At 39.4% G+C, this 25,422-nt stretch overlaps 1 protein-coding gene across 6 annotated transcripts in view; it reads left to right on the top strand.

Moving 5' to 3' along the window:
* Positions 1-25,422, top strand: part of LOC124874026 (LIM domain containing preferred translocation partner in lipoma) — a 211,976-nt gene that overhangs the window by 109,882 nt on the left and 76,672 nt on the right. For all 6 annotated transcript variants that reach the window (XM_047375169.1, XM_047375165.1, XM_047375166.1 and 3 more), the window contains one exon: positions 6,393-6,980. In XM_047375169.1, coding sequence (XP_047231125.1) covers positions 6,393-6,980 — 588 coding nt within the window. The remainder of the gene's footprint in view (positions 1-6,392; positions 6,981-25,422) is intronic.

The raw sequence follows: 25,422 nt of genomic DNA, 5'->3' as shown, positions 1-25,422 counted from the left end.
GATTGAATATCTGTTGTGATTCATAAACGTGTAAAAAGTTTGAGGGTGTTCATGCAGCTGTCACTTATAGCAGCTGAACAAGAGCAGATATGCAGACAGATAAGCATGCAACCAAAAAGTTCTCCATGTGTAAAAAGCTCGATCAGCAATTAAGGAGATAGTAGAAAACAGCTGCAGGTCGTATGACATTTTCGAACATGTTGTTTAATCATCTTTTAATTGGCTTTATCTGGAACTATTTTAGGAAGAGGACTGATACCCTGTATTTCATGATCGCACTGAGGCTTAGGGCTCGTTAAATGCAACTTCTGTTCTTGACTTCATCGAGACAAGAGGCCCGACTGTGGATGGGAGATAAGTGAGTGTCTCAGTGTTGACAGGGAATTCCTCCATGGTCATTGTGTTAGTGCTGAAATGGGCAGATGCAAATGGACGGCAGAGCCAGCCGTCGACAGCAGCTGTGCCGTATGAATGAGAATCAGGAGAAAGTTTAGAGAGGAATATCCAAGGTCTTAGATGAGTCTGAAAAGATGCCACTAGAACTTCTTCTACTTTAGGGGTTTTTCCCAAGCTTGCTGAAAAAAGAAAAAGACAAAGGGAAAAAAATCCCTCACCCCTGTGGTTTGAAGTGCAAAGTTAACAGTTTTACTCAGCCCCCCTTCAAGGCTTGTATAGTCTCTCCTAATCTTTTTTAATGTGTCGAAAGGCTTTCTTGAGAATCTCTGTGAAATTTCACACTTAAGTTGTTTGCAAAGTCAGACTGAATTATGGTATGGAGTGGGGGTTAACTTTTTATGAAGGTGTTGGGGAAAACTTTTGGAAAATTAATGTGTTGTATGTGTGCATGCATGTGTGTGTATGTGTGTAGAGTTCAAAAAACAGCAGGGAGTCACACTGATCCTGCATTAATGCTGAACTATTGACTAAACATGATCAAGTGCCATCATGCAAATAGATCTTTCACCTTTAAGTGCAAATCTAATGGGATTTGTTTTGTTTTTTTTATTTTCATTTTTTGCAAATCAATTTCATGTGTATAACTAAAAGAAAGCAGAGTGTTTGTTTCAATAAGAAAAGAGCAAAGAGGATTCTAAATGCAAATGTCTGTAAAATATTTTTAACAAAAGCAGTTCTTGTTGCATTACTGAATGAATGTGTGTTTTAAGATGGGTTTAGCAGTCTGATAAAGAGAAGGTGGATTATAATAACAGAAAATAGTGCATCATTTCTATGAAAGACAAAATAAATATGGAAAAGCATGAGATTTGCCTCTAGCAACAACAGCACCAAATGTTTTTGCATTGCCATGTTAATACAGAAACATATTGGAATCATTTCAGTCAATTGTAGAGGTCCAAGCCCGCAGTGCCGTATCCTGCCAGTGTCTGTTTTCTTGAGTTTGAGTTTTTGTTTATTTTACCCAGCCTGATCCTTGTTTCCTTCTGTTTACCACAGCTTGGCTCGCACCTGTTTCTTGTTTCTCCTAATTACCTGGTCTTGTTTTTCATTGGTTCTCCCTGCTTTTCCTGTTTGTATATTTATTCTTTAGTTGCCATTGTTCCCCGCTGTGTCCGGGGTCGTACTTATCTCTGTGTCCTGGTCGTACCTGGTCGTGTATCCTTTGTACTGGCCTGGTTCTGGTTTCCCTGCCTGGTCCATGAGTGAGAACAATAAATATTGGACTTACCTTTATTCATCAAGGCGTCTCCTTCTCTGCACTTTGTTCCTACCCACAACCACACATAATGACATGCAGAGGCAAGGGAATGTTTCCATCCATCCAGTGGAGCATGAAACCATAAAATAACCTTTGTTTTTAAATTATTATTTTTCACTGCTTAAAATCATCCTTTGATCTAAACCAGGAGCTTAATTGGTGACCTTCTTCAGACCAGTTCCTGCATCTGTACTTGGGAACAGAAATGCTGCACTGGGGGTCATTTGTCAAAAGCAACACGCTTTGATGTAGAATTTTACAACAAATTGATAAAAAACCTTTTTACCACCATAGGGTTGTAGCCTTAATGACTTGGAAATTTTCCAGGAGTTTGTTGCCCCGATCCACATTGGGAGGTAGTAATAATTGCAGGACCATGAGGAACTCTAATACGGGATAGTTGAACAAGCATGACAGAGTGATAGGATAAAGGCAAGAGATCCGACATGGTCTTTTAAAATCAGTTTGTTCTAAAAAACCTGTTGCTAAGCACAAGCTGATGCAGTTAATAACAAGCGGAGAATGGTGCATAAATCACTCTGAGTATAATGAATCCATATGAGTTTTACCTCTTTGGAAAAACTTGCTGATATAAATTCACTTTTCAATGATATTCTAATTTATGGAGATGCCCATGTGTATATCCAAATCAGCAACTTTCTGAACACTACTGTTAGGTACAAATAATGATCATAAACAGACATAAGTATGTTGGTTAATGTTAGCAATAGAACATGACCCTGGTAACCAGTCTTAGTTCCTGATGCCTCTGCTAACCATTACACTTAACTGTCATTAATACCTAATCTGTGTGACCAGCAGCAACCACACTGAGATTCTTTGAGCATTATTATTATCTGCTCTTTGTAATCTTCTGCATCTATTGTCTCTGACGCAGTAATTGTCCTATTTAAGCTTCATACCATCTCTGTTTGATCTCACTGAAGTTGACCAGTCCAAGACAAACGGCAGAAATGGGTAATTTGGAAATATTTCCCACTACAGAGACATTTTCTGCTCCGATATCAAACATTTGATTAATTTCATCCCCCCAGAAAGGGATGAATCTATTCTCTTAATGTAATTTGTGGAAAACCCACCATGACAGTGTAATTATTTTGAGGGGGCCGATTTGCATTGCCAGTGCTGTGCAAACTAAATGCTAGTGTAGGTTCTAAGGCCCTCAAAGATAAATGAATAATCTCAAGTATTTAAAAGCCATGAAACATTTAAATTAAGTAATATCTCTTCCTAAAGGGCACAGTGGAGCCGTTTCCTTACATATGCAGACAGACACACTTTTTAAATAAACATCAGCACTAATCAGTGAGACAGAAATCAGAGCGGAAAATATTTTCTGGAGCTTTTTAATGGCTCCTTTGGGGCTTCCTTCTGACTTAGATTAGATAGGATTTACACAAAGTTGATACGTTTACCAAAACTTGGAATTCTTTTCATCCCTGTGCATTAGTAAGGATAACAGAGCACTGTATGTTTTCTCTGATAAAATAGCAGAAGTGGGTTTTTTAGTCAGTTCAGCTGCAGGAAAACCTCCCTATTTGTGACATGTCTGCACAGCTTTGATCACCTTTGAGGGGAAAGCAATTGCCCCATTTTGGAAGACAAGACTACAAGTGTTCATTTTTGTTCTTGTGGTGCTGCAAATTTACTAATTGACTTAGATTTTTGACTTCAGGCGATAACCTAATAAGGCCATCCAAGGTTAATGATAGACCTTTTTTAGAATGGTTCAACGTCTGACACCAATATGCAGCGCTGGTGAAACAGTTATTACTTACACGAGAGGGACTCGGGGTAGGCGTCTCTGACATCTCAGTGAAACACTGTGGTGCTGCCTGTTATTAGCTGCTATATTTTGCTGGACACTAGATCGAAATGCTGCAGTCATTCAGACAGCCGTGATCTCAGCACAGGGTTGCGTTGCTGCTGTACTGCCATCTCTTCTAAGGAACACCAGCGCCACAAATTTCAGTGATTTAACAGCTCCACTGCTCAAGCAGCTGGTGTCAGCAGAAGTGTCGTTTGCCACTGCCAGTCGGCTGTCATAGTATCCTTTGCCAAGCAATTCTTTTCAACTCCCCTCTTGCTTTATTATCCATAGATTATAGGGAGCCATGGAGAGGTAGTCGGTCTGCTTGTCTAGGTTGCCTCAACAGCATAAAGCGACCAGATGAATCATAAAGTACAGTGCCTTGCAAAAGTATTCAAAACTTTTCCATATTTTGTCATGTTAAAGTCAATGTGTTTTGATGGGATTTTATACTGTATGCAACAGCAACACAGGGTAGCACGTGATTGTGAGGTGAAAGGAAAATGATTCATAGTTTTTACATTGTTTTTACCAATATAGATCTGAAAAATTCTGACTACCTGAATCAATACTTTTCAGGACAGACTTTCACTGCAGTTCCAGCTGTATGTCTCTACAAGCTTTGGTTATCCCAGTCTTCTTTTCAAAATATCTCACACTCAGTCAGATAGGACAGAGTGTCTGTTAGGAGTCCTGTTACAGATTCTCGCTTTGATTTAAATCTGGAGTTTGAATAGGCCATTCTAACACCTGGATATGCTTAGATCTAAGACACATTATACACTCACCGGCCACTTTATTAGGTACACCTTGCTAGTATCGGATTGGACCCCCTTTTGCCTTCAAAACTGCCTTAATCCTTCGTGGCATAGATTCAACAAGGTATTGGAGACATTCCTCCATATTGACATGAGAGCATCACACAGATGCTGCAGATTTGTCGGCTGCACATCCATGATGCAAATCTCCCGTTCCACCACATCCCAAAGGTGCTCTATTGGATTGAGATCTGGTGACTGTTGAGGCCATTTGAGTCCAGTGAACTCATTGTCATGTTTAAGAAACCAGTCTGAGATGATTCGTGCTTTATGACATGGCGCGTTATCCTGCTGGAAGTAACCATCAGAAGATGGGTACACTGTGGTCATAAAGGGATGGACATGGTCAGCAACAATACTCAGGTAGACTGTGGCATTGACACGATGCTCAATTGGTACTAAGGAGCCCAAAGTGTGCCAAGAAAATATCCCCCACACCATTACACCACCACCACCAGCCTGAACTGTTGATACAAGGCAGGATGGATCCATGCTTTCATGTTGTTGACGCCAAATTCTGACCCTACCATCTGAATGTCGCAGCAGAAATCGACTCATCAGACCAGGCAATGTTTGTCCAATCTTCTATTGTCCAATTTTGGTGAGCCTGTGCAAATTGTAGCCTCAGTTTCCTGTTCTTAGCTGACAGGAGAGGCACCCTGTGTGGTCTTCTGCTGCTGTAGCCCATCCACCTCGAGGTTCGACGTCCTGTGCGTTCAGAGATGCTCTTCTGCATGCCTTGGTTGTAACGAGTGGTTATTTGAGTTACTGTTGCCTTTCTATCAGCTCGAACCAGTCTGGCCATTCTCCTCTGACCTCTGGCATCAACAAGGCATTTGCGCCCACAGAACTGGATATTTTCTCTTTTTCGGACCATTCTCTGTAAACCCTAGAGATGGTAGTGAGTGAAAATCCCAGTAGATCAGCAGTTTCTGAAATACTCAGACCAGCCCCTCTGGCACTAACAACCATGCCACGTTCATAGTCACTTAAATCACCTTTCTTCCCCATTCTGATGCTCGGTTTGAACTGTAGCAGATCGTCTTGACCATGTCTACATGCCTAAATGCATTGAGTCGCTGCCATGTAATTGGCTGATTAGAAATCTGCGTTAACGAACAGTTGGACAGGTGACCTAATAAAGTGGCCGGTGAGTGTAGGTCTGGCTGAATGTGTAGTTTTGTTGTCCTGCCGGAAGGCGATCCTTGGCCCCAGCTTCCAGTCTTTTGCATCCTTTGATGTGGAACGTTTTTCGGCCACATGTAGCACCTTCTTCCACAGTCAGATTAAGTGTAGAGCAACATTTTGGCAAACTTTCAGTGGTGCCATACTCGGTCCATTTTGAGATGATGGATTGAACAGAGTGCTGTGAGATATTCAAAGCTTGGGATATTGTTTTATAACCTAACCCTATTTTAAAACCTCTCTGCTGCTTTCTCACAATGTTTCAACACAATGTATGAGAAATATCGCAATTGAACGGGCCTTAATCTGTGTTAAATGGTAAATTCCCTTCAATCTTAAGACTGTACCACCTATTAATGACTACTGTACCAATTGTTTTTGCGTCTCTTGGTTATCAACCACTTACTGTGACACAGTCAAAAAAGGAATTCCCAACAACAGTATGTCTTTTTAGATATATGTGAAATATTATGGGTTATCTTTTTCCGCTGTATACCAGTCCTATAGAAGCTGTGGGTGGATATGTTTGTTATAGTCTGTGATGAATCCTTAACAGGAAGCAGAATGTGCGTCAGTACTACTTTGTTTTGTTGCTAGTTTTTGTTCCTCTAACATGAAATGTCTCTGAAAGTTAACTGTCAGTCATCCAGGTCATGGTAACCCTAAGTGCTTGTATAGAAGCAAGTTGGAACAGAAAGCTGTGAATCCTGCTGCTTTCTCTTCAAGCATTTAAAATCTGAAAGGAATAAGGGCTGAGGTTAAAGGTTTGCACAGAAATGTATTGAACTTGAGTTACTTTGTTCCGTATTTTAAAATGGAGCCATTTCTTCCTACTTTTCAGAATGCTGGATCCTTCGCAGGCTCTACCCCCAACGCTCCAGTGACGGGTTACAAGCGCATGGTCATTCCAAATCAGCCGCCTCTGACTGCTACAAAGAAGACCATGCCCAAACTGCAACCTCAAGCGGGAGTCTCATCTGTCCCACCCCCCTCTGTCAGCCCTGTAGCCAAGCCTCAAAGCAGCATGGCTCCTCAGCCTGTTCCAGCCTCCTACACCACAGCATCAACCCCAAGTCAGCCTACCTTCAACGTCCAAGTGAGGTCTGCCCAACCCAGCCCCCAGCATCAAGCCCCTGCTGGCCACCATTATGGCCAGCAGCCAATTCGCAGCCCTTCACAGGTGCAGTACATGCCTGCCCAACCCAAAGGTCCTGACTTCGCTTATGGACCGCCACAACCTGGCTTTTCCCCCATGGCATATCAGGAACAGCAGTACCCCGGAGGACCTCAGTTAGGGGGGATAGGCTCTAGGAGACCTGATCCAGTCCCAGCCCAGGCATACCAACCGGCAGGCCCCAGGAAAACCTACATCACAGATGTTCCCCAAAGCTTGGCCCCATATACCTCCGGACGAGATGTTCAACCAAAGGTAAGGTGCTACCTGAGCTCTTGCACAAATTAAGCTCTGGAACTGGTTAGGTAAAAATAATCAAGTTAGATTTTGTGGATTATTAAAAATAATAACCATAACAACCTACATTTGAGTAGTACCTTTAAGGAAGCCCAGGAAGGTTTATGAAGAGTGAATGTGTAAACACAATCAGTAGAGGGTTGAAGGCCTTATTGAAGAGTCTGCTGATGCTGTAAAATAAAACTTTGTAACAGTGAAAGATTTCTTCTTGGTTCCTTTTATCAAACCAATTATTTTTTCACTTTCTTTCACCAATTTTTGGTGGCAGAAAGCTAAGTAGCTCAGCCATCAGTTTCTGTAGATCAGCTGGGATGTTATAACTCCTCCAATGGGATTTTTGCTTGCCCTCAGTGGAATACCTCCTCTCGGAGCAGTGCTGGAGGGGTCCTTATCTGACTTTTAAACCTCTTTGGGTTTTTTTGAAGTGTAGCACCGATGCTTCAAACATCTCTACACGTAAGCTCTTTTAACTGGATGCAACCATCTGAATTTTGGGTGCCAGTTTCTGATATCTGTTTTTTGTAAAGCTTTGCCCTGCGAACACTGATTTCAGCCACTTCTGATTTCACTTTTATAACTAAGGGACCATAAACGGACAGATAAAGTATCTCTTAGGTCCCTCCATCAGGCCTCTTCTGGATTTGCCTCTTCCAGCTGCTGTTTATGCGCTGTGCATCATTTTTCAGCCTTTTCTTTTGTTTGGTCCACTGTTTGTTCACTTTCTGCACATTCTGCACAAAATGCTAACTGACATACAAACCAGTGATCAATTAACACAACATGATTTAAAAAAATGATTAAAAAATCCTGGCTCCATAGATGCAACATGTACAGAAATTAGGGGTGTGTCCTTTTTTTCCAAATGAAAAGCTGTCAGCTTTCAGTACACACTTTAAAAAGCAGATTCCTTTATTTTATTGCAGAAATAAATTGACCTGTAATTTTGGTGAAAAGCTTACAAAACAACAGACTGAGTTAAGGACTTTTTTATAGAAGAGAACTGAATGGAGTGGAATAATAAAACTGTCCTGTTGCTTAGAACGGAGTGCCTGATGCCACTGAGACATCCCTTCAAATCCCAACGTATCCAGCCTTCGCCAATCTCTGGAAAGTAGAAGGCCCTTGAGTTTTCTTTAATTCAAGGATTTTATGCTGGTTCAAAATCCAAACTGGGCCTCTCAGCCTCAGGGAATAGTTCATCAAGGACTGTACTTTACTAAATACAAATTAGCTTCAGCATTGCAGCAAGTAAATTAAAAATAACTCTAATTATATTTGTTCAAAACAAGAGTCTAGATTTTGCACGAGAAGCTGGCTTTGGTCCCAGTATGATGTATTATTTAAAAAAAGGAAAACATAACAAAAGGTGGCGTTTAATAGATTTGTAGGAGTCTCTTTGATTTTAGATAAAAGCAAATTGCTAATTTTGCAGACATAGTTTGTGCTCTTTATTAATATATTTGTCTTGCTTTCCCAAGGATACAGGGAAGCAAGGTAACAGCCTCTGTGCATCACCAACCCCCACCTTCTCTGCTTTATTTGCATGCTTTAAAAATGTCTGGAAACCCAAATTGAACCAAGGAGTGTGTTTGCACCATGTCGCACATCAGCTTTGTCCAAAACTATGCGCTCTAATCTAAAAGTGTCTGTCGGGGCCGGTCTTAGTGCTGAAATATTCTGAAAGCCAGATTAGAAAGAAAGCAAACTCTGTCCACTTTGCCTTTGTGATCATCACTCTGCTTGACCCGATGTTATGACATGTTCATTACCTTCTACAAATGGTGCTTAATCTGCTTTAAGAGGGTGGGCTGTGCTTCTGTTAATTTGTTGTTGAAATAAGCCAAAGTACAGTCAATTAAGAAGAACTATTTAGCTTCGTATTTGTCATAATAATCAAAAATGATCTCCCCTCATTTCATGCGAATGCCGCTTTTATGTAAGAGCCATAACTCTGTCATCTGGGGATCTGTGACTGTGATTGAGGACTTCATTAAAAGGATCATTTCACATAATTAGTTGTGTAGAAGGTCAGTTTCATTAGAAGTCCAAGATAAACTGCTTGGATGAAATTCCATAATCTGGGCTGGTTCTGATCAGCCCATCGGCTCTGCACTCTGCTTCACCCCTCGTCGCCCTCTTACACTCTGAATCTAATCTGCCTCAAGTCAAGGTGTGCGAGTGCTTCTTATACCAACACACTTCAAGGATGCTTAATTTTACAAATCCACCACTGTTTGATCTCTATTGCAGTCTTCACAGATCTCAGAGCTGCCAGCTAACATACCAATTTCTACAAGTCTCTCTGTCTGTTCTGAAATGGAAGGAAAGCTAAGCTGGTTGGTAACTTGTGTAACAGCTTGAGCTTGAGTGACGTTTGACAGGGCGAGGATTATTTTGGAAGCGCAGACAGTGAAAGCCCCTCTAGAAGGTCAACGTTGGTTTCAACCCTTAAACATGTTTAAATAATGGGCCATTTTTCTACCCTCTACTTCTGGCCACTTTGCCTTTTTGGTGTTTGCAGCTTGTGGTGAAGAAAAATGTTAGATTAAAAACAGCAGCCCAATCATTGTAAAGGTATTTTAGTGGTTACTGTCATGACAGGACCAAATGGCTTTTAAAGGAAAGTCAACATTATTTTCACTGTCTGAATGAGTTTGCTTCCTTATACTTCTTTTCTGGAATCATGAAGGTTTCATAGAGTAATGTGTAATCATCCATTGTGTTTGTACTGGTCATGTATGACCTTAAGCTAACCTGGAGGGAATGCTCAACTGAAAACGTCAAAAAAAACCCTGATTTAAGGGTTCAGTTTGATTTCGTTTTGTGTCCTTCAGTAGCTACCTGTTTACAGACAAGAAACCTTCATTCATTTGTTTTAAACATATAACACATATGTTGGAGCAATTTGGAAAGTTGATTGAGAATGAGCAATGTGGTCTTCTAACAACTCAGGATCTCTATTTTCAGTGAGTTTCACATTCTTCTCACTCAGCCTGGTCTGGAATTGTTGAAAATATTTGTTGGGACAAAGTTTTTTCATGACCAGTAAAGCAGACATTAATGTCAACTGTACCTTCTGTGAGAGCCAAAGAAATAAAATAATTTGGCGGCGTTCAAACACTAAACGTTTGTGTTCTTCAGCCCATTAACAAATGTGGTTGACTTTTCTTTGAGGACACTCATAATTACAGCCGTCTAAGCTCACATGTTACCCCCATGTTCAGTATTCTATCAACATTCTTCACCGATTCAGTCTTACATTTGAAACATCACATTTTCTCAATTATACAGTACACTGAAGGCCGTAAACCCAGCAGTCTCTCACTTTATTTCATTCATTTGTTACAGTGCTTGTGTGTGTATGATTTGTTCAAACCAAAGCCCCCGGCATTTTATATTCATTTTGTCTTCGTGCTGTACTGCAAGCTGGTTAACACTGTGATCTGAACACCCTAGCCTTTAAAAACTGTGCAAAATAAAGAAAAATCATTAGAAGCTGATATAAATGGTCAAAACCAATTTGCATGTTTTAAAGCTACAACGAGATTTCTTGCTGCGATATCTCAACATTAAAACGCCACAATAATTCTTGTCTAATTAAAGTCTGTCTTGCAAAGCCTGATCTAGTTGCTGTGGACTTCATCTGGTAAAATGTGTCTAATTGGCCAGAATTAAAGCTTGACACCCTGTTGTATTCATGTTCCAGACTCTTACTTTGATGTACAAAAGGAAGTAGTTGTTGAGTAGATCTGTTGTGTTGACGGAGAAGACTATAAATCACACCTGGTCGGGCTGGCTGACGATATAAAAGTCCACCACTTATATTTGCAATGTTTGGCATCACTTTTAGCACTCGATAGGAAAAAAGGAGCTGCAACTAGCTAACCCTTAACTTTTAGAGCTGATGAAGTTGGTGTCTGCTGTGTTTCATTGTTTTTTGAGGAATCTGGATCCACATTTCATCACCTCTAGTTTGCGATCTAAAATACGTAGCTGATTAAATCTGAACTAGATAATTTTTCACTAAATTGAGATTCTTTCAGCCAGTTTATTACTAAAGCATATTCAGTGCTCTATTTGTCTTGGGTCTCAACTTAGACTTGGACAAGCCTGAAAACCACAACATATGGACCTAGCAAACCTGAGCTTGAATATTTTACTATGGCTACTGCTTCTTGAAAACACTGTGTGATTTCTGACAGTTTTACTGTTTTTGTCAAAACAAACAAAATGGTTACTTTCTGATGTGCCCCGTGTACTGTCTTATGAGTTGGATCATATATCGTTACACCAGGCTGGCCCGAGGCTGTATAAGGCCTGGAGCAAAATTTAATTTGGGGCCCCTCTTCTTGTTAAAATATCACCACCAGCAACGTTTCATTACAGATTTGGTGGAATCTGGTGAAAGGGGCAACATTTTATTGGCTTAAGAGCTTAAAAGCAATCGCTGACTAGCTTGCTGAGATGTATTTTTGAACAAGCTGAGCTCAAACACAAAGAAAAGATTAAACTCCTACAATCAGATTCTAACTATTTCAGCATAACAACCAATGAAGATTATTCATTGCTCTTTTACAACATAAAAGGGGAAATTTTGATTTAAAAAAAATGTAAATATTTTTTTAATCTATGCTGAAACCCTCAAATAACTTTTTTAAGTATTTGTTTAAGTATTCTTATTAAACAAATATAAAAAAAAGTTAGATCTATAGTCTGTTTTAATATTAAAGAATTAATGGTTTGGGAACCCTAAGGTGATCGGGGGCAACCTTTTCCCGTGCGATGTCATATTCTCAGTTGGGTCAGCCTAGTTACCCTAAACATGAGAGGCATGTGCAGGCCTTAAAAAAAGTAAGCAGACAGAGTGCAGGGTTAGCAGCTCCGCTACAGATTACCAGAGAGAGGATTCTGCGGCTGGTGCAGAGTTAAAATGTGTAACTACAAAGCAGGAGCCCAAGGCTTCAACAAGATCAAGGCATGTTATCTGCAAGCCTGTGATCTTTACTGTGTAGACACACCTTGAAACAAATTGCACTTGTTCTATGCCAACTGTACTCAAGCAAATCAACCTATCTCTCTCTCTCTATTTTGGGAATTTTCTATACAGCAAAACTAAAAAAGACTCCCATCAGATTGTAATTTTTTTTTTTTGGTTTTGGTACATAACCTTCAATCTAGCTTAATTTTTTCACAGTGCCATCAAGTCCTATCATAGAGAGCTCCACTAAATATAATCTTTCTTTTCTTTACAGTCTTCTGGACAGAATATCCCTCTGGCATCATCAAAAGCCAATAAATACTTTCTGAGAAAATCTTAAATCTTTTCGCTATTTTTACCACATCATGAAGTGTTAAGATCAAAAAGCTGCTTTAAAATCAAATTTCTTTTATAAATATATGTATTCATTTGCCTCTCAAATGCCTCTTCGAATAAAGCGCACAATGTCTATTTCTGTCATGCACTTTCTTTTTTATAGTAGTGTACAGTAGGAGCTCTCTGAGAAATCATGCCTTAGAAATAAGCCTCTGTGTGGGTGAGCGGCTGGATGTGTTCAGGTAATAAACCTATAAGTACAATTAGAACATTTTCCACGCAGTTGCTCAGGAATATTGTCTTGACAGCCCAATTAAAACCATGAGCGTGATTTTGACCTTTTGTTTTTGTTGTTTTAAAGCAAACCAGCTTATTTTAGAACATTAACGTTCCAATTATACCTCTGTGCTCTTTGTCTTTTTGTGCTCCCCGTACTCTTCAAGAAAGTTTAAATATGTGCAGAAATGTCATAATCTGTCACGTGCTGTCATGTGCCGCTTGAGATATATAAACAAACTTAATTAGAAACTGGTTTGTGAACATTTCAATTGCAATGGACACAGAAAAACAGCACATTTTTAAAAGGTAAAGTTAGGCAGTCATCATCTCCTTTCTGTTTTTCCATCCTGTTGCTATCCCTCTTCTATGAGGATGAGACCCTTCGAGCTTGACCTTTGAAAACATAAGTCAGGCGATAAAGTTGGGAAGCTCTCTGTGATAATGATGTGTCTGTGATGTAAAAATCTCTTGTGAATCACATTTTTTGGGCTTCAAATGAAAAATGACTTGTGCTTTAGTGAAGATCATTTATTGCTATTTATGCCGGACACTCAAACAATTTCTTATAAGAAAAGAGAGAGATTTTATTTTTCCATAACATGGTCCCAATTTAAATTCCAGTGCCTAACAATGTTATCTTCCTTTTGATGTTCTGGGACAGCATACATGATGACTGTATTTGTGGATGTGTTTCTTCACTTGGTATGACCAAGGTGACCAGATTTAAGTATTTTTATCCATTTTACAATTACTCTAAATAGTTCTACTGGCATCCCCACACTCACACAGGCAAGTATGTGACAGATCCTTTATTTTCTTTAAGTTGTATTACAATGCCTTGGAGGTTTTAATTATGCACTGAGTGATTATATCTGGAGTGTGAACAGAGTTTTAGCAATATACCATTAAGGAAGCCACACATGGCAGCCACCCCACACCCCCCACTCTGAAGCTCATGTTAGTTAAGACTAAATCTGTGGCCTCATATCAGTTCACCCACTGACTGCCTTGTAATAGTGCAGCGCACATTCTCCTGTTGAATCGTCAAGCTCTGAAGCGGGTCAGAACTCTGTGACAGGGATCAGTTATGCTCTCCTGGCATTCCACATGTACATGCTGCTGTTTAAAATTACTGCTGTCCCAGTGACCATGTTGTTAAATGACACAGTTTCATGGTGGTGGTCCCCAGTGGATCTGTTTACTGACTCCTTTATAGGGTAAAGGTCACTCTACTGGACCTGATCATTTAGGTCTGTAACTTGAAGTGGATCTCTATAGGTCACTTTCTCCTAGCAAGCTTCCTTTCACCAGTTGCTTCCACGTTTAAAACAGACCTACTGTTCATCAACAAATCGCCAGTGTGAATAAAGTGATTCACAACAAGAGAGAAAGATCAGAGCCACAAAGGCCAACATGGAGTTATATGCACTACTTAGAGACTTTATAGTGAAATTGCTAAAGGCCCCTTCCTATTAGGAGAAATGAGTACACCTTGAGTGACTTACTTTTTCTGAACAATTATCACTAATACTAACTGATGTGTTCAAAGTAGGTACAGGTTGGTTATTGGTTCCAAGTTATTGACTTGAGTTTTCTCCAGCTTTGTGAGGCATAGACTAGCACAGTGCTACCCCTCCCACACCTGTTATTGCACACAGCTGGTTTGTTGGCTGAAACTAGGCTACTACACTTTTTCCTCACTTCCAAGAAAAACAAAGTTTAGCTGGTTAGCAGTGTTTCTAGTCATGAAAGACACAGAGAGCCATGGTGTGGAAACTAAGGAAGTGCCACCTACTAGTCTTAAGGTAATGTTTTAAAACTACACCTGGCAAGGTATGAGTGGCAGGTCTGTTAAGCTCCTAATAACTAATCATTTAGCAGCTTGTTAAACCCTGTTACTCTGTGAAAGGCAAAAGTTCTAATTTTCATGTTTTCTTTTTTTTTTGATAAAAGATACTGAATGTATGAAGTGTTTATTTCATTTTTGTTTATTTTTTTCAAAATTTTATGTAAGTCTAAATAATTGTAAATTAATGTTAGACTGTCTGAACATCATGTTTGTGACCCTGAAGCCGTTGTTATGAAAAGTGTCTTAAAGTCAATGCCACAGATTAGGTATCTAGTTACCGCATATTATAATAACTATCTTCAACTGTTAAATTGTTTTACGCTAGATTATTGTGTAATTGACCACTATAGCAAGCTAGCATTAGGTAGCGTTAGCTTACCCTCATACGTCCTTTTAGATCACAGCCTTCAGTTGGATTCCTTGGCTTCCTTCTCTCTCGTACTTATCCGAAGTGTTTCATTTTGTCTCATCAGTCTCCTCTGGCTGTTCTTTCATTCTGAGTCTGGTAACAGTCATAGACTGAGCAGCAGTCAAGGCTTTTGTTGTGTTTGTGTCTCTACAAATCACATCACTTTGGACCATGGAGCCACCTTGCTGTCAATGATCCCACCTACATTGAGATGGTACTCAATTGTAATGGTTGTTGAGCCAATCCAACATGAATAGAGTAGGTACTAATGGAAAAGGGGCAAATTGAGGCTGGTCAAATAAATGTTGTGCCAAACAACCCCCATCCATTGAGCTGAAACCGGAGGTTCAGAACTGCAGGTCCAGAGACACAGTTTGGTTCATTTAAGAGTGACACAAAATGGCCTACAGTATATAAGGTTGTTTTCTGGTATTGGAGAGCTGGTGGACCTAAAGTTCCTTTTTCTCTCCAAACCTTTCTTTTAAAGTTTATATAAGGTATTTAGAATGCTACATTATGTGCATGTAAATTTCAGAGAGAGACACATTGATGGATGCTTTTAATAAGTTGGACTTTTAGTAAAACTGTCATTCTCAGGCCCTTTCAGGAACTCTTAGAGTAGTTGCTAATTAGTTTTTTCCCTTTTATAATTAATCATAAAAAACATCAATGGGATTACTAATAGGGTAATTCCTGATTCGATTAGTCACTTGATCCACTATAATCATTCAGTTCCCAATCGAAGTGTCAGTATTGTGATTCAAAAGTTAAATCAATTTTATCATATAGAAATCTATATGCAATAGAATGGCTCCTTCATTATGTAAAATAATGTACCCTTCCCACTGAGTTTTGATTGACATGAGGCTGTTAAGAAAAAAAACTATATCTAGATTTTTGATACATAACTATAAAAAAAAAATCTCAACTGCTACATTGAACAAACATCCTTGTGAGTCTTCATCCGTTCTCTACAAAATGTCTGTAGCTCTTTTGTATCAGATAAAAGGAATCAGATCATGTTTTACATTTCTGCTTGAAAAGTACGGTATTTTTATACATAGCAGCCAATTCCAAGTCAGGCTTGTGATCAAGTTATTAGTGTTATTTTATAAAGCAGAACTAAATTGGGCTAGACACTATTTAAAATATCGGATAAGACCTTTTTCTATATCTATTTTTTCTGCTTCGCTTCTAGTATTATGTTAAATATTTGGATGATGTTCATGTTTATATTTTGGATTTGGAATAGTGCTATTTCCTTTACAGTGAAGAAGCATAAATCTGTCTTTTACTAAACCCCTTGAATAAAAACATACCAATTAACAGCTGTTTTCGTTCAGATGAACTAAATACCTAACTCATATATGCAGTACGCCCTCTACACATGTTTTTACTCATCATATTGCAGCACATATGAACAAATTTCCATTGAAACAGAGGATCTGAATTCCTGTAATGCAGTCCTAGAGCAGAGTGACACAAATTAAGCCCACCCCCACCACCAACACTCACACTAACACACAACTCTGACTTAAGAGGTCCATGTGCTGAGCTAAAGCCAGAATCTCTAAGGAAACCTCTAAAGGATGACATAGTGGGAGTATAAACAGCATCGTTACAAACTGCTGTTCAGTTTGTTCATCAGCCTGTAGATTTTAAATAGGAAAGTTTGGTTTTCTTAGCTGTTGTTTGGCAGTTCACTCCCCACTGTAGAGTGTTTTTTAGGTGTTTGTCACATGCCTGCTCTTAAATAACAACACCTGCCGTCCTGTTCACCTCATGACCCTCTGAGACAAACGGCACAGCTGCTAAATAACCGACTGGATCAATATCTTTCATTGCAGTTCAGTGAGCCTGAGCAATCTGAAATGTCCAGGCTGTGTTTTTTGTTGCTGTCCACGTCTCCTGTTTCTGCAGTGGAGAGATGCAGATGTCTTTCTTCCTGAGCTACACAGGTTTTGAATTAAACAAAACTCTCCATTCTGAGGCATTTTTTATTAATCCAAGACACGGACTGAACGGATTGTAACTTTATTTGTAAGAAACTCATCCTCATTTTAAAAGGTTTCAACAGCTTCCCTAGTTGACGGTTTTTAAAATGTTTACTGAACCGTATTGCATTTCATGCCTAATTTGTGAATAAAGTAGACTACAAGAAAAACAAAGTGAAAGCAAATGACATAACCAAAAGATCAGAAACATATGGGAAGCTGATTTACATAAACGTTGTGTTCTGAAATACGTCTACATTCAAACACACTATTTAAATCCACTCATTTTAAATAATTGTAATGTTGGGGTTATGATTTGTGTTTATGTGTATATTAGGTTTAACAAATGACTCATAAACAGCCTTGCAAAAGTATTCATATTCCTTAAATTCTCTAATTTTGTCACATTACAGCCACATATATAAATATATGTTGTTAGGATTGTTTGAAATGGACTAATAAAAGTGCATAATTGTAAAGTGAGAGGAGAAGAATGCCTGGTGTTCAATTGTTTTTGGTTTTTGGTCTGGAGGATCTCTGGGTCCTGGGATGCTGACAGTGGGCTCACTTCTCTTTGCTGACCTGGGTTCTCCTGAACTGCTCCCACTGGGGTTGCGGCTGCTCTATGGGGGCTCCCTCATGGTGTCTGGGGGTTCCGGTTGTCGCTGGGGTCGTGTGGGCACTGGCCAGTTGAGGAGCCGGCTCCCAAGTGGGTTTTCATGTTGGTGCCTGGCAGCTATATTTGGGCCAATGCTGCAGCTCAACTTTAATGCATTAGACACTTAGGGCTTTGGGTGGAGGAGGTACTGCTGTCAACAAGGAGTGGGGTCTCATACACTCTAGCCACAACCCCAGTTTAATCCACTTTAGAAATACATGTTTGCAGCAGGAGGGCTACCTGCCTTGGTGGCGTGTTGTCTTTGTGGGTGCTCGGGACGTGTTCCAGAGAAGTAGGCCCCCTGTCTGGTGGCAACTGGAGGTGAGTTAGGGGGGTCTCCCCTGCTTGGTGCCAAGGGGTCTTCCTGCCAGGGTTTGGTTCCTGGTGCCTGTGCCAGGGGTTACTGGTTCCTGAGTTTGGCCTGCGCGGCTGGGGGTGGAGGTACAGTCCGGGGGGGGATTGGTGCCCTGCGTCTCACTTTGTGCCTTGCTGGTGACGTACTTCTGTGCTGGGCGTATGGCTGCCCCCTGGTGGATGCTTTATGTCTGGCTGCCTGGTTCTAGCTGCAGGATCTACTTGCCCTTTTCTGCTCTTCCAGGTGCTGTGGATTGCAGGCCTTCTACCTCTCTCACCACACTTACAAACGTACACTTCCAGGTGACAAACTCACAAACACCCACTCAACACAAACACAAAGTCCAGGTCTAGATCCAATTAAAAATCCTGAACACAAACATCTGACACTTTTTCGATTTTTATTTGTAATTTATTTTAAGAAAAACATGTATCCTTTTCCTTCCACTTCACAAATATGCACATCTTTGGGTTGATCTGTCACAATAAATCAAATTACAATACATTGACAACATTGTAACATGAATATATATTTCGAAATGTGTAAGAGGTGTAAACATTTTGCAAGGCACTGTATATAGTTAAAAAAATGCAACCTTGTGTAAACTGAATTTGACCGTGTTAATTCACATCTAAACATATAAGCTAACAAGTATATTTCAAAGCAGGCTTCAGACTTGACATATATCCCACCCTCCCTCCCCCTACAATAAACAGTGGCCCCTGCTGGCTTCTCCTGCGCATGGTCTCCCTCATCAGTGCCAGCTCTTCTGAGCTCACAGACAAGTTTCCCTCTGTTTATGGAGAGCTGCCAAAACCTTCTTCTTCCCTGAGCGCTTCACATCCTCCTCCTGTCCACAAATAGGGAGCCTTTATTCCTCCCCCGGGTTGGAGACTGTGAAACGTGTGCACTTTCTAAACGTTCTTTTTTCCGTCTCTCTGTCTAATCAAGGAAGCATCCCTGAGCGGATTGGCCGCTGTGTATTGTTGGCTGCGGCGGTAGAGTTTGGTCAGACGGTGATTCAGATAAGCCATGTTGTTGTTTAGAAGGGAAAGTAGAAGGATAAATTATGGTTTGCTGAGGAGGTGAAATTACACAGGAGATGGACAGCGGTGTGGATTACAAAAGGGAAGTGCACTTTGCCAGGACATCGATTTGAGGAGACTGACCTGTATGAGTCCTCATTATGTCCACCACATGGCTTTAAATATAGCTTTAGGTTCCCACAGGAGGACGAAGCTGGACAAATACTTTGAGCTCTCACCCAAAACCAGGAAAACCTGCATCCTGTTTAATATGGAGTTTGCAACGTTCACAAGACTATAATGGTACACATAGAGGCGCCAAATAAGTTTTATCTCAGTCCCGACAATTTGTGAAGTCATTTGTTGTTGTGGTTGTTTTTATTTTATTTTTTTTTTCCCCAGATTGCTCGTGGCACCCCTCTCTTCACTCTCAGATTTTCAAATATCTGTTTGCAGGGGGATGTGTCAGTTGTGAGCGGATGACCTAGTTTTTATGCACGCACCATCTTATACGCATAGATAGACCCCTCTACATACGTTACATGTCTGTGAACATGCCCGGGTCGATCATGCTTTGTGAATTGTGTTAACGCCGCAGATTTGAACGCCGGTGGAAGTACGTCAGTTATAGAATTGGTTAATTTTTAATTATCGCTGGCTGCTCTGTACACAGCTGCTCTATGGTTGACTGTTTTTTTTTCTTCTGCATTTAATTGGAGCTGAAACAGCATGACCTATTTTGTTTGGAGAGAATGTATACTTTATCTGCGCCTCCTCAGAACGTGGCCCTGAGCTTAATTTTGCAGCACTGTAATGGTTCCTCTCAAAGTGTAATGCAGTGCAGATTACTCATAACCTGTTAAGCATTGCAAGCCGCAAATTCATCAACTGGATTACATAAAGCCACAAATATATTCACCCCTTTGTGTGCATTTGCATGAAATGAATCAATAACGCGGCTGATAGAAATGTGACAAGGCAACTTTTGCTTTAAAAATATGCTTTTTGTTTTCATCTTAAATGGAGCACCTGCAGTCAGATCATGAATTAGGAGTTGTTAGTCTAAATCTGCCTGGTCAGTGTTCTGACTGAGTCACCAACAGTAATGAGGCACCACTTTTCTATTAAAGTGCTCTACTGTGTCACCTAAAAAGCAAACATAAAGGTCAGTCATGAAACTGCGCTCTGCAGTATCAAATCAAATAAGACTATTCTATGTGAACTGAGGGACATGGATTCTATCATTTAAAGTAAAAAAAAATTTATGTAGTCACAAATTCCTAAAGTAAGACAAATTTGGCTTCAAATGAAAAACAGAGACAGATTTTTCTTATTATTTATTTGGTTCAGATTGCACAAAGGCCCAGAAACTGCCCATCCCTACTTCTTTCATTGGAATAGAAAGTGGAAGTAACAAACGGGTCCTGCTAGGATTGATTAATTGATTATCAGCAACAGTGACCATCTCCATAAAAGCAAAGAAAAAACACATTTTGCTGCTCCGCAGCATGCAAGTGAGAAATCTTTTTCATAGCTGCCAGTCCTCCTTAATGCTTAAAAAAATTGAACAAAAACAAAGAAACAAATAACCAAGAACTACTTCCTAGACTCTACATGCCTTAGTTAGTAATTTACATGTTAAAGGTAAAGACAAGACACTAAGTCAAATGAACAAGTCTTTCTTGGTAATGATAAAGAGAACAAGCCTTTCTGTTCAATAAGAGCAAGGCAAAACACCCTATTTCCTCTGGAAAAACAGATGTGTGACCAAGGTGGAGATGTGTTGACGTTATTTAATTTCCCTTTTGAATTATTAAAGTATTTTTGAATTGAATAGCCACTGCACGTTTGTTGTAAGTCAGCTGCAGTTTTTGAAAACTCCTCATTGCAGCTATAAAGCATGGTGGTGGATGGGTGATGATATGGCTTCCTTGCTCTCCCAGGACATTAACTATTTGCAGAATCCGCTATGAGCTTCTTTGTAGGCAAATATGAGGTGATTTGTGTCACAGGTAAAGTTTAGACCACATTGGCCAATGAAGCCAGATTTACTGAAAAAGAAAGAAAATCAAGCTGATTGGACCTTAATGCCATTGTCCACTCTTCAATTTTAACAAACCCCTTTAAACCAAGAAACACATAAAATTCCTTGGTGATGAATACTACAAGTTTGCTGCTAATCTACAAGTTGCTGAATGATGGTACTTGGATTCTTCACTGGGCTTCTTCAATTTCACTCTGTTTGTTGGACTCTACTGAATAACTCTTGTTGTTCAATATAGTATATATGTTGTTCTACAAGTTCTTAAGAGTGTAAATTTAAATTGGTTGTCAAATTGTTGGAATGTTAAACTTTTAACGGAAAGCGGTGTGCTTGAAATCTCCATCTATCAGCACAAACGTATTGACGTGCTGTGTTTTCTATAACCTAAAATAATGAGTCATTTGGCGCTGCTCATCCGAGTTTCTGTTTTACCAAGTAAGGACCACATGGTTTATGTTTTGTCCTAATGAATGCTTAAAGTTAAAGCAAAACAGTTGTTTGGTTCTAGACACACAGAGACATGCTGAAAACATGCAGAAACTCCTGGAACGGATAGTAGGACTGATCCAGAAATCCTTTCATTGTTGTGGTAAAATGGAGTCACCTAAGCTGCTATAATCACTCGTTTAGTGTTGCAGCAACAAATGCTCATTTTTAAATATTTTCAATCCAATATTAAAGGTCCAATCCTTTATGAACCCTCACTGATGCAGTTGTCCATTTGCTGTTGTTGGTTTTATTATTACTCCTAATAGGCCTTTTTCCTTTTTCAGGAACCTCTGTCCACTTCAGATAATCCCATTGTTATTTGGGGAGACAAAAGGAAGCAGGATGTCAGATTGAGCCGAATGAAGCATCCCTCCTTAAGAGCTTGAGTTAAAGCTGCAGCTCCATTGACAGTAAAGAGCATTTTCCATTGTAAAGTCCATCATCATTTAATCTGTGGATAAATATGGCTGCGAGTGATTATGTCTCCCTCAGTTTGTGCTGATGGTGCAGGAGGATGTTGAGCTGTTATTAAAGGTATGGCGGCTGCTTAAGGTTTGAAGTGCAGTTTGGCATTTGTGAGCAGAAAAGCAATGTGCAGCTGATTGATGGTTGCAGGTATACAGATACAGATTAGTTTAGCTGTTGTTTTTTATTGGGCTCTTCCTCCCTTGTGGTTGTCACATTCAGCTTAGTGGTTTTTGCTGTTTACTTTCTCAGTCTCATTGTCTTCACGTGTTGTATTTGGACAAAGCAAAAGAAAAACCATTGGCTTAATTATGGGAATACGATGTTTAACTTCTCAAAATGTAACCAAATACACAAAATCACCTCAGTTTATATGAGGACACCACAGTTTAATAACGTTACTCTCCATCTTTCCACAATCCATAAACCTGAGCGACCAGTTTTGACCATGCATCTTCCATCAGTAGAAGACCAAGCAAATGCAAAAATGTATAAAGTGCCTTCAGTTTGCCCTAAAAGTCAGTTTATATCTTTTATTCACTTCCTAAAAGAGCCTTTTATATGACTCCAGAATGGTTTGTTCATGTTTTAAACATAAAACTCACGATAATGATCATTTGAATGTTTGTGTGATGTAAGGTTTCATGCTTCACACTATACTGATTTTGCCAGTGGAATAAAACATGGATGGCAGTTGTACAATGTCAACATTCTGTTCAGGATGTGGAACCTTGATTTACGCAAATGAATAGCTGCTGCTGGTTCCATTGACTTCTACAAGTCATTCTCATTTGTATGATTGTATGATTACATAGTGAGTCATCGTGTACTAAAACACTTGACCAGACTGTCCAACCCTACAGTTCATGTCCAAGTGAGTCATGTAACAAATGATAGAACATCCCTATGCTTGCTTACTACAAGTGTTGATGTTTGTGGCCTCAACCTCTTGCTCAGAGTTTTTACTTCCTATTATGATGATTTCTAGTGAACTGTCATGTGTGAAATAGTAAAATTGTCCTTTTGGCACTTAAACTAGCAATTCATTTTTATGGTGGCCTAAAGAGAGACATTTTGGGAGAGATTGCAGCAAAGCTGAGTCAGAAAATCTACGATCAAAACTCCATGCAAAGGATATTGCTGTAGTCACAAAGTTCTTGTCTCACTAAAGGTAGAAAAAAAGCATAATGGGGATCTATGTGTTGCCTTGGTATCTGTTTGCCCATGTAACAACTTCAAAAGCTATAACTATTACAGGAATGATTGTTTCTTTTTATCAGTCTCCCATTACTGCCAGTGTTGTAATGGGAGCCTTCCAAGCACTTAATTGTGGATCAGATGCAGTTTAGTGCTTCACCAAATAAACCTTGTATGTTGAACTCTTACTCGTTCAATTCCTGATAGGTAAACCTGTAGGGATGCACTGTATGAAGCAAGACTTGTATGACAATATTAATGACCATCGCAGTGATGCGAGTTGCAATCAGGCCATGCTTTCCACACTTTATCTTTTCTGTCATCACAAGGGTTCAGTTCACTTGTTGTGAGAATTATTAACTAAGATCTATATTAGATGTAATCATCTAAGGCAGTGAAAGTCCAGCCAAATAGTCAACTGTGTTATCAACAAGCTGTTTGGGAATGCATTGGTCACACTTATATTGCAGTGAGGATCATCAAAGTCTCTTTGTCTCCCGTATACATCAATACATCAATTAATAAAACTCTATTTAAAAGAACATATGTTCCTTCAGCCTCTAAATACATTATTAGAGAACTAGTCAGGTTACTGAGGAATTAGTTATCTAGGTAGCTTTGCCTTCTTCGGGACAAGTTAATCTCGTCCTCTGTTCATTCACGACTTTAATAGATAAAGGAAGGAATGAATAGTTGTATCGGAGAAGAACTCTGTACCTTCGTCCGGAGTTTAGTAAGAGAAACTCAGAGTGCCGAGCATGAGAGCATCTCCACTGTCTTGTCTGGGTTGATATGGAGTTGGTGGGCGTCACACCAGCTCACACTCTCATCCATTGCACACCTGTGGCATTTTATGTAGGAACTTGTGGGTCGCTGACTGAGTATAATAGTATCATCAGAACATTTCACAAAGTATTGATTTGGCTGGGAGCTAACGCAGTCATTAGTGTAATGTGTGAATAAAAAAGATCAACTGATGCGGCCCTGCAGAGCAGCATCAGAAAAGACAGAGTTAAATGTTTCCTGCTGTGGCCTAAAAGAAAGGAAGGAATTATACCACTTAATTAAAAATAGGTTCACATTCAGCTGTCTCAGTTTTTTTTAGAAGGATGTGCGGCTGAATGGATTTTATAGCAGAGCTAAAATCAATAAAAACCAGTGTTGCATATGTAAATGGACTCTCCAGATATTTTAACACCAGGTGCATAACATCATGATTTGATTTTATTGTGTAGCCGTAAAACAAAATCTCTTTCTTAGAAGATATTTAAAAATGGCCATAAAATCTACTTTTAGGTTGACTCTAAATTGATTTACAAATGTCAAACTTCAATTTTCTTGTAATTTATTGTAATTGATAATTCATTATTTTTATTGATAATGTAATTTCGAGGGATGCAAAAGGTGGAAGTCAGAAATCTGTAATTGCAGCACCTGGACTGAACCGTCAAGCAGAGCAACACCAAGAAAGCAATGTCAAAGTTTTGTTTAATTTGGAAAAGGTGAAAGTTTTGTGACCTTTACAGACTTCATTGGAACTTTAATTGCAAAGAATCTGGTTCTGTATTCAGCTGAAGAAGCAGGCCGTCCATGCTACAGTGTGCAAAATAACGTTATAGAATCAAGTTAAAGGTCTCAGATTTTTCATTATTTTTCACTAAGGAGAGCTTGTTATTTTTTATTTATTGATGCACTGATTTTAAATGGCACCCAGCCCTCTGAATTATATTGAAATCGTGAAGTGCCTAAAGATTCCCACCATTGGGAGTTATGTAAGAGGAAATTGAATGCTGCCATCAGAGTTTGGAAAAACAGCACAAAAAGTAACGAAAATGTTCTTTTTGTGTTTTCAGAAATAAAATAATGGTTTCATAAATTTCAAACTGTTTAATCTAGAATAATTGGGTTCAGGTTTGAGCTGTCAAAATGTTTCATATTTTAAACTAGAGCTGATCAAATATATGCCAGATAGCTTTAAAGACATGAAAAGAAGGCTTTTCATTTATAGCACATGGGTAGCTGCATATCAAACTTCCTCGTTAGTTAGTTTCACTGGATGTTGAAGTTTTATTAAACGTTGTTCTTATTTTGTCTGTCACCATTCATGTGCTTTAGCAGGCATCCAAAACGCTGCCAGATAAATGACAGATAATTGATAGTTTTGCAAATGCTTTCGTTAAGAGTTGTTGGCCTGTCCAACAAGGTAACGGGTCAATAACTACTTCCTTCCTTATTTCAAAATAAGAGTCTCAAACATAGTTACAGGTCGTGGAGCTTTAAGAACTCATCAATGGCATAAGAAATGTCAACAAATATGTCCTT

The sequence above is a fragment of the Girardinichthys multiradiatus genome, chromosome 9, assembly GCF_021462225.1.
Source record: "Girardinichthys multiradiatus isolate DD_20200921_A chromosome 9, DD_fGirMul_XY1, whole genome shotgun sequence".
NCBI lineage: Eukaryota > Metazoa > Chordata > Actinopteri > Cyprinodontiformes > Goodeidae > Girardinichthys > Girardinichthys multiradiatus.
Note: the sequence above shows the minus strand (reverse complement) of the source record. Positions and strands in the feature narration are given on the sequence as shown.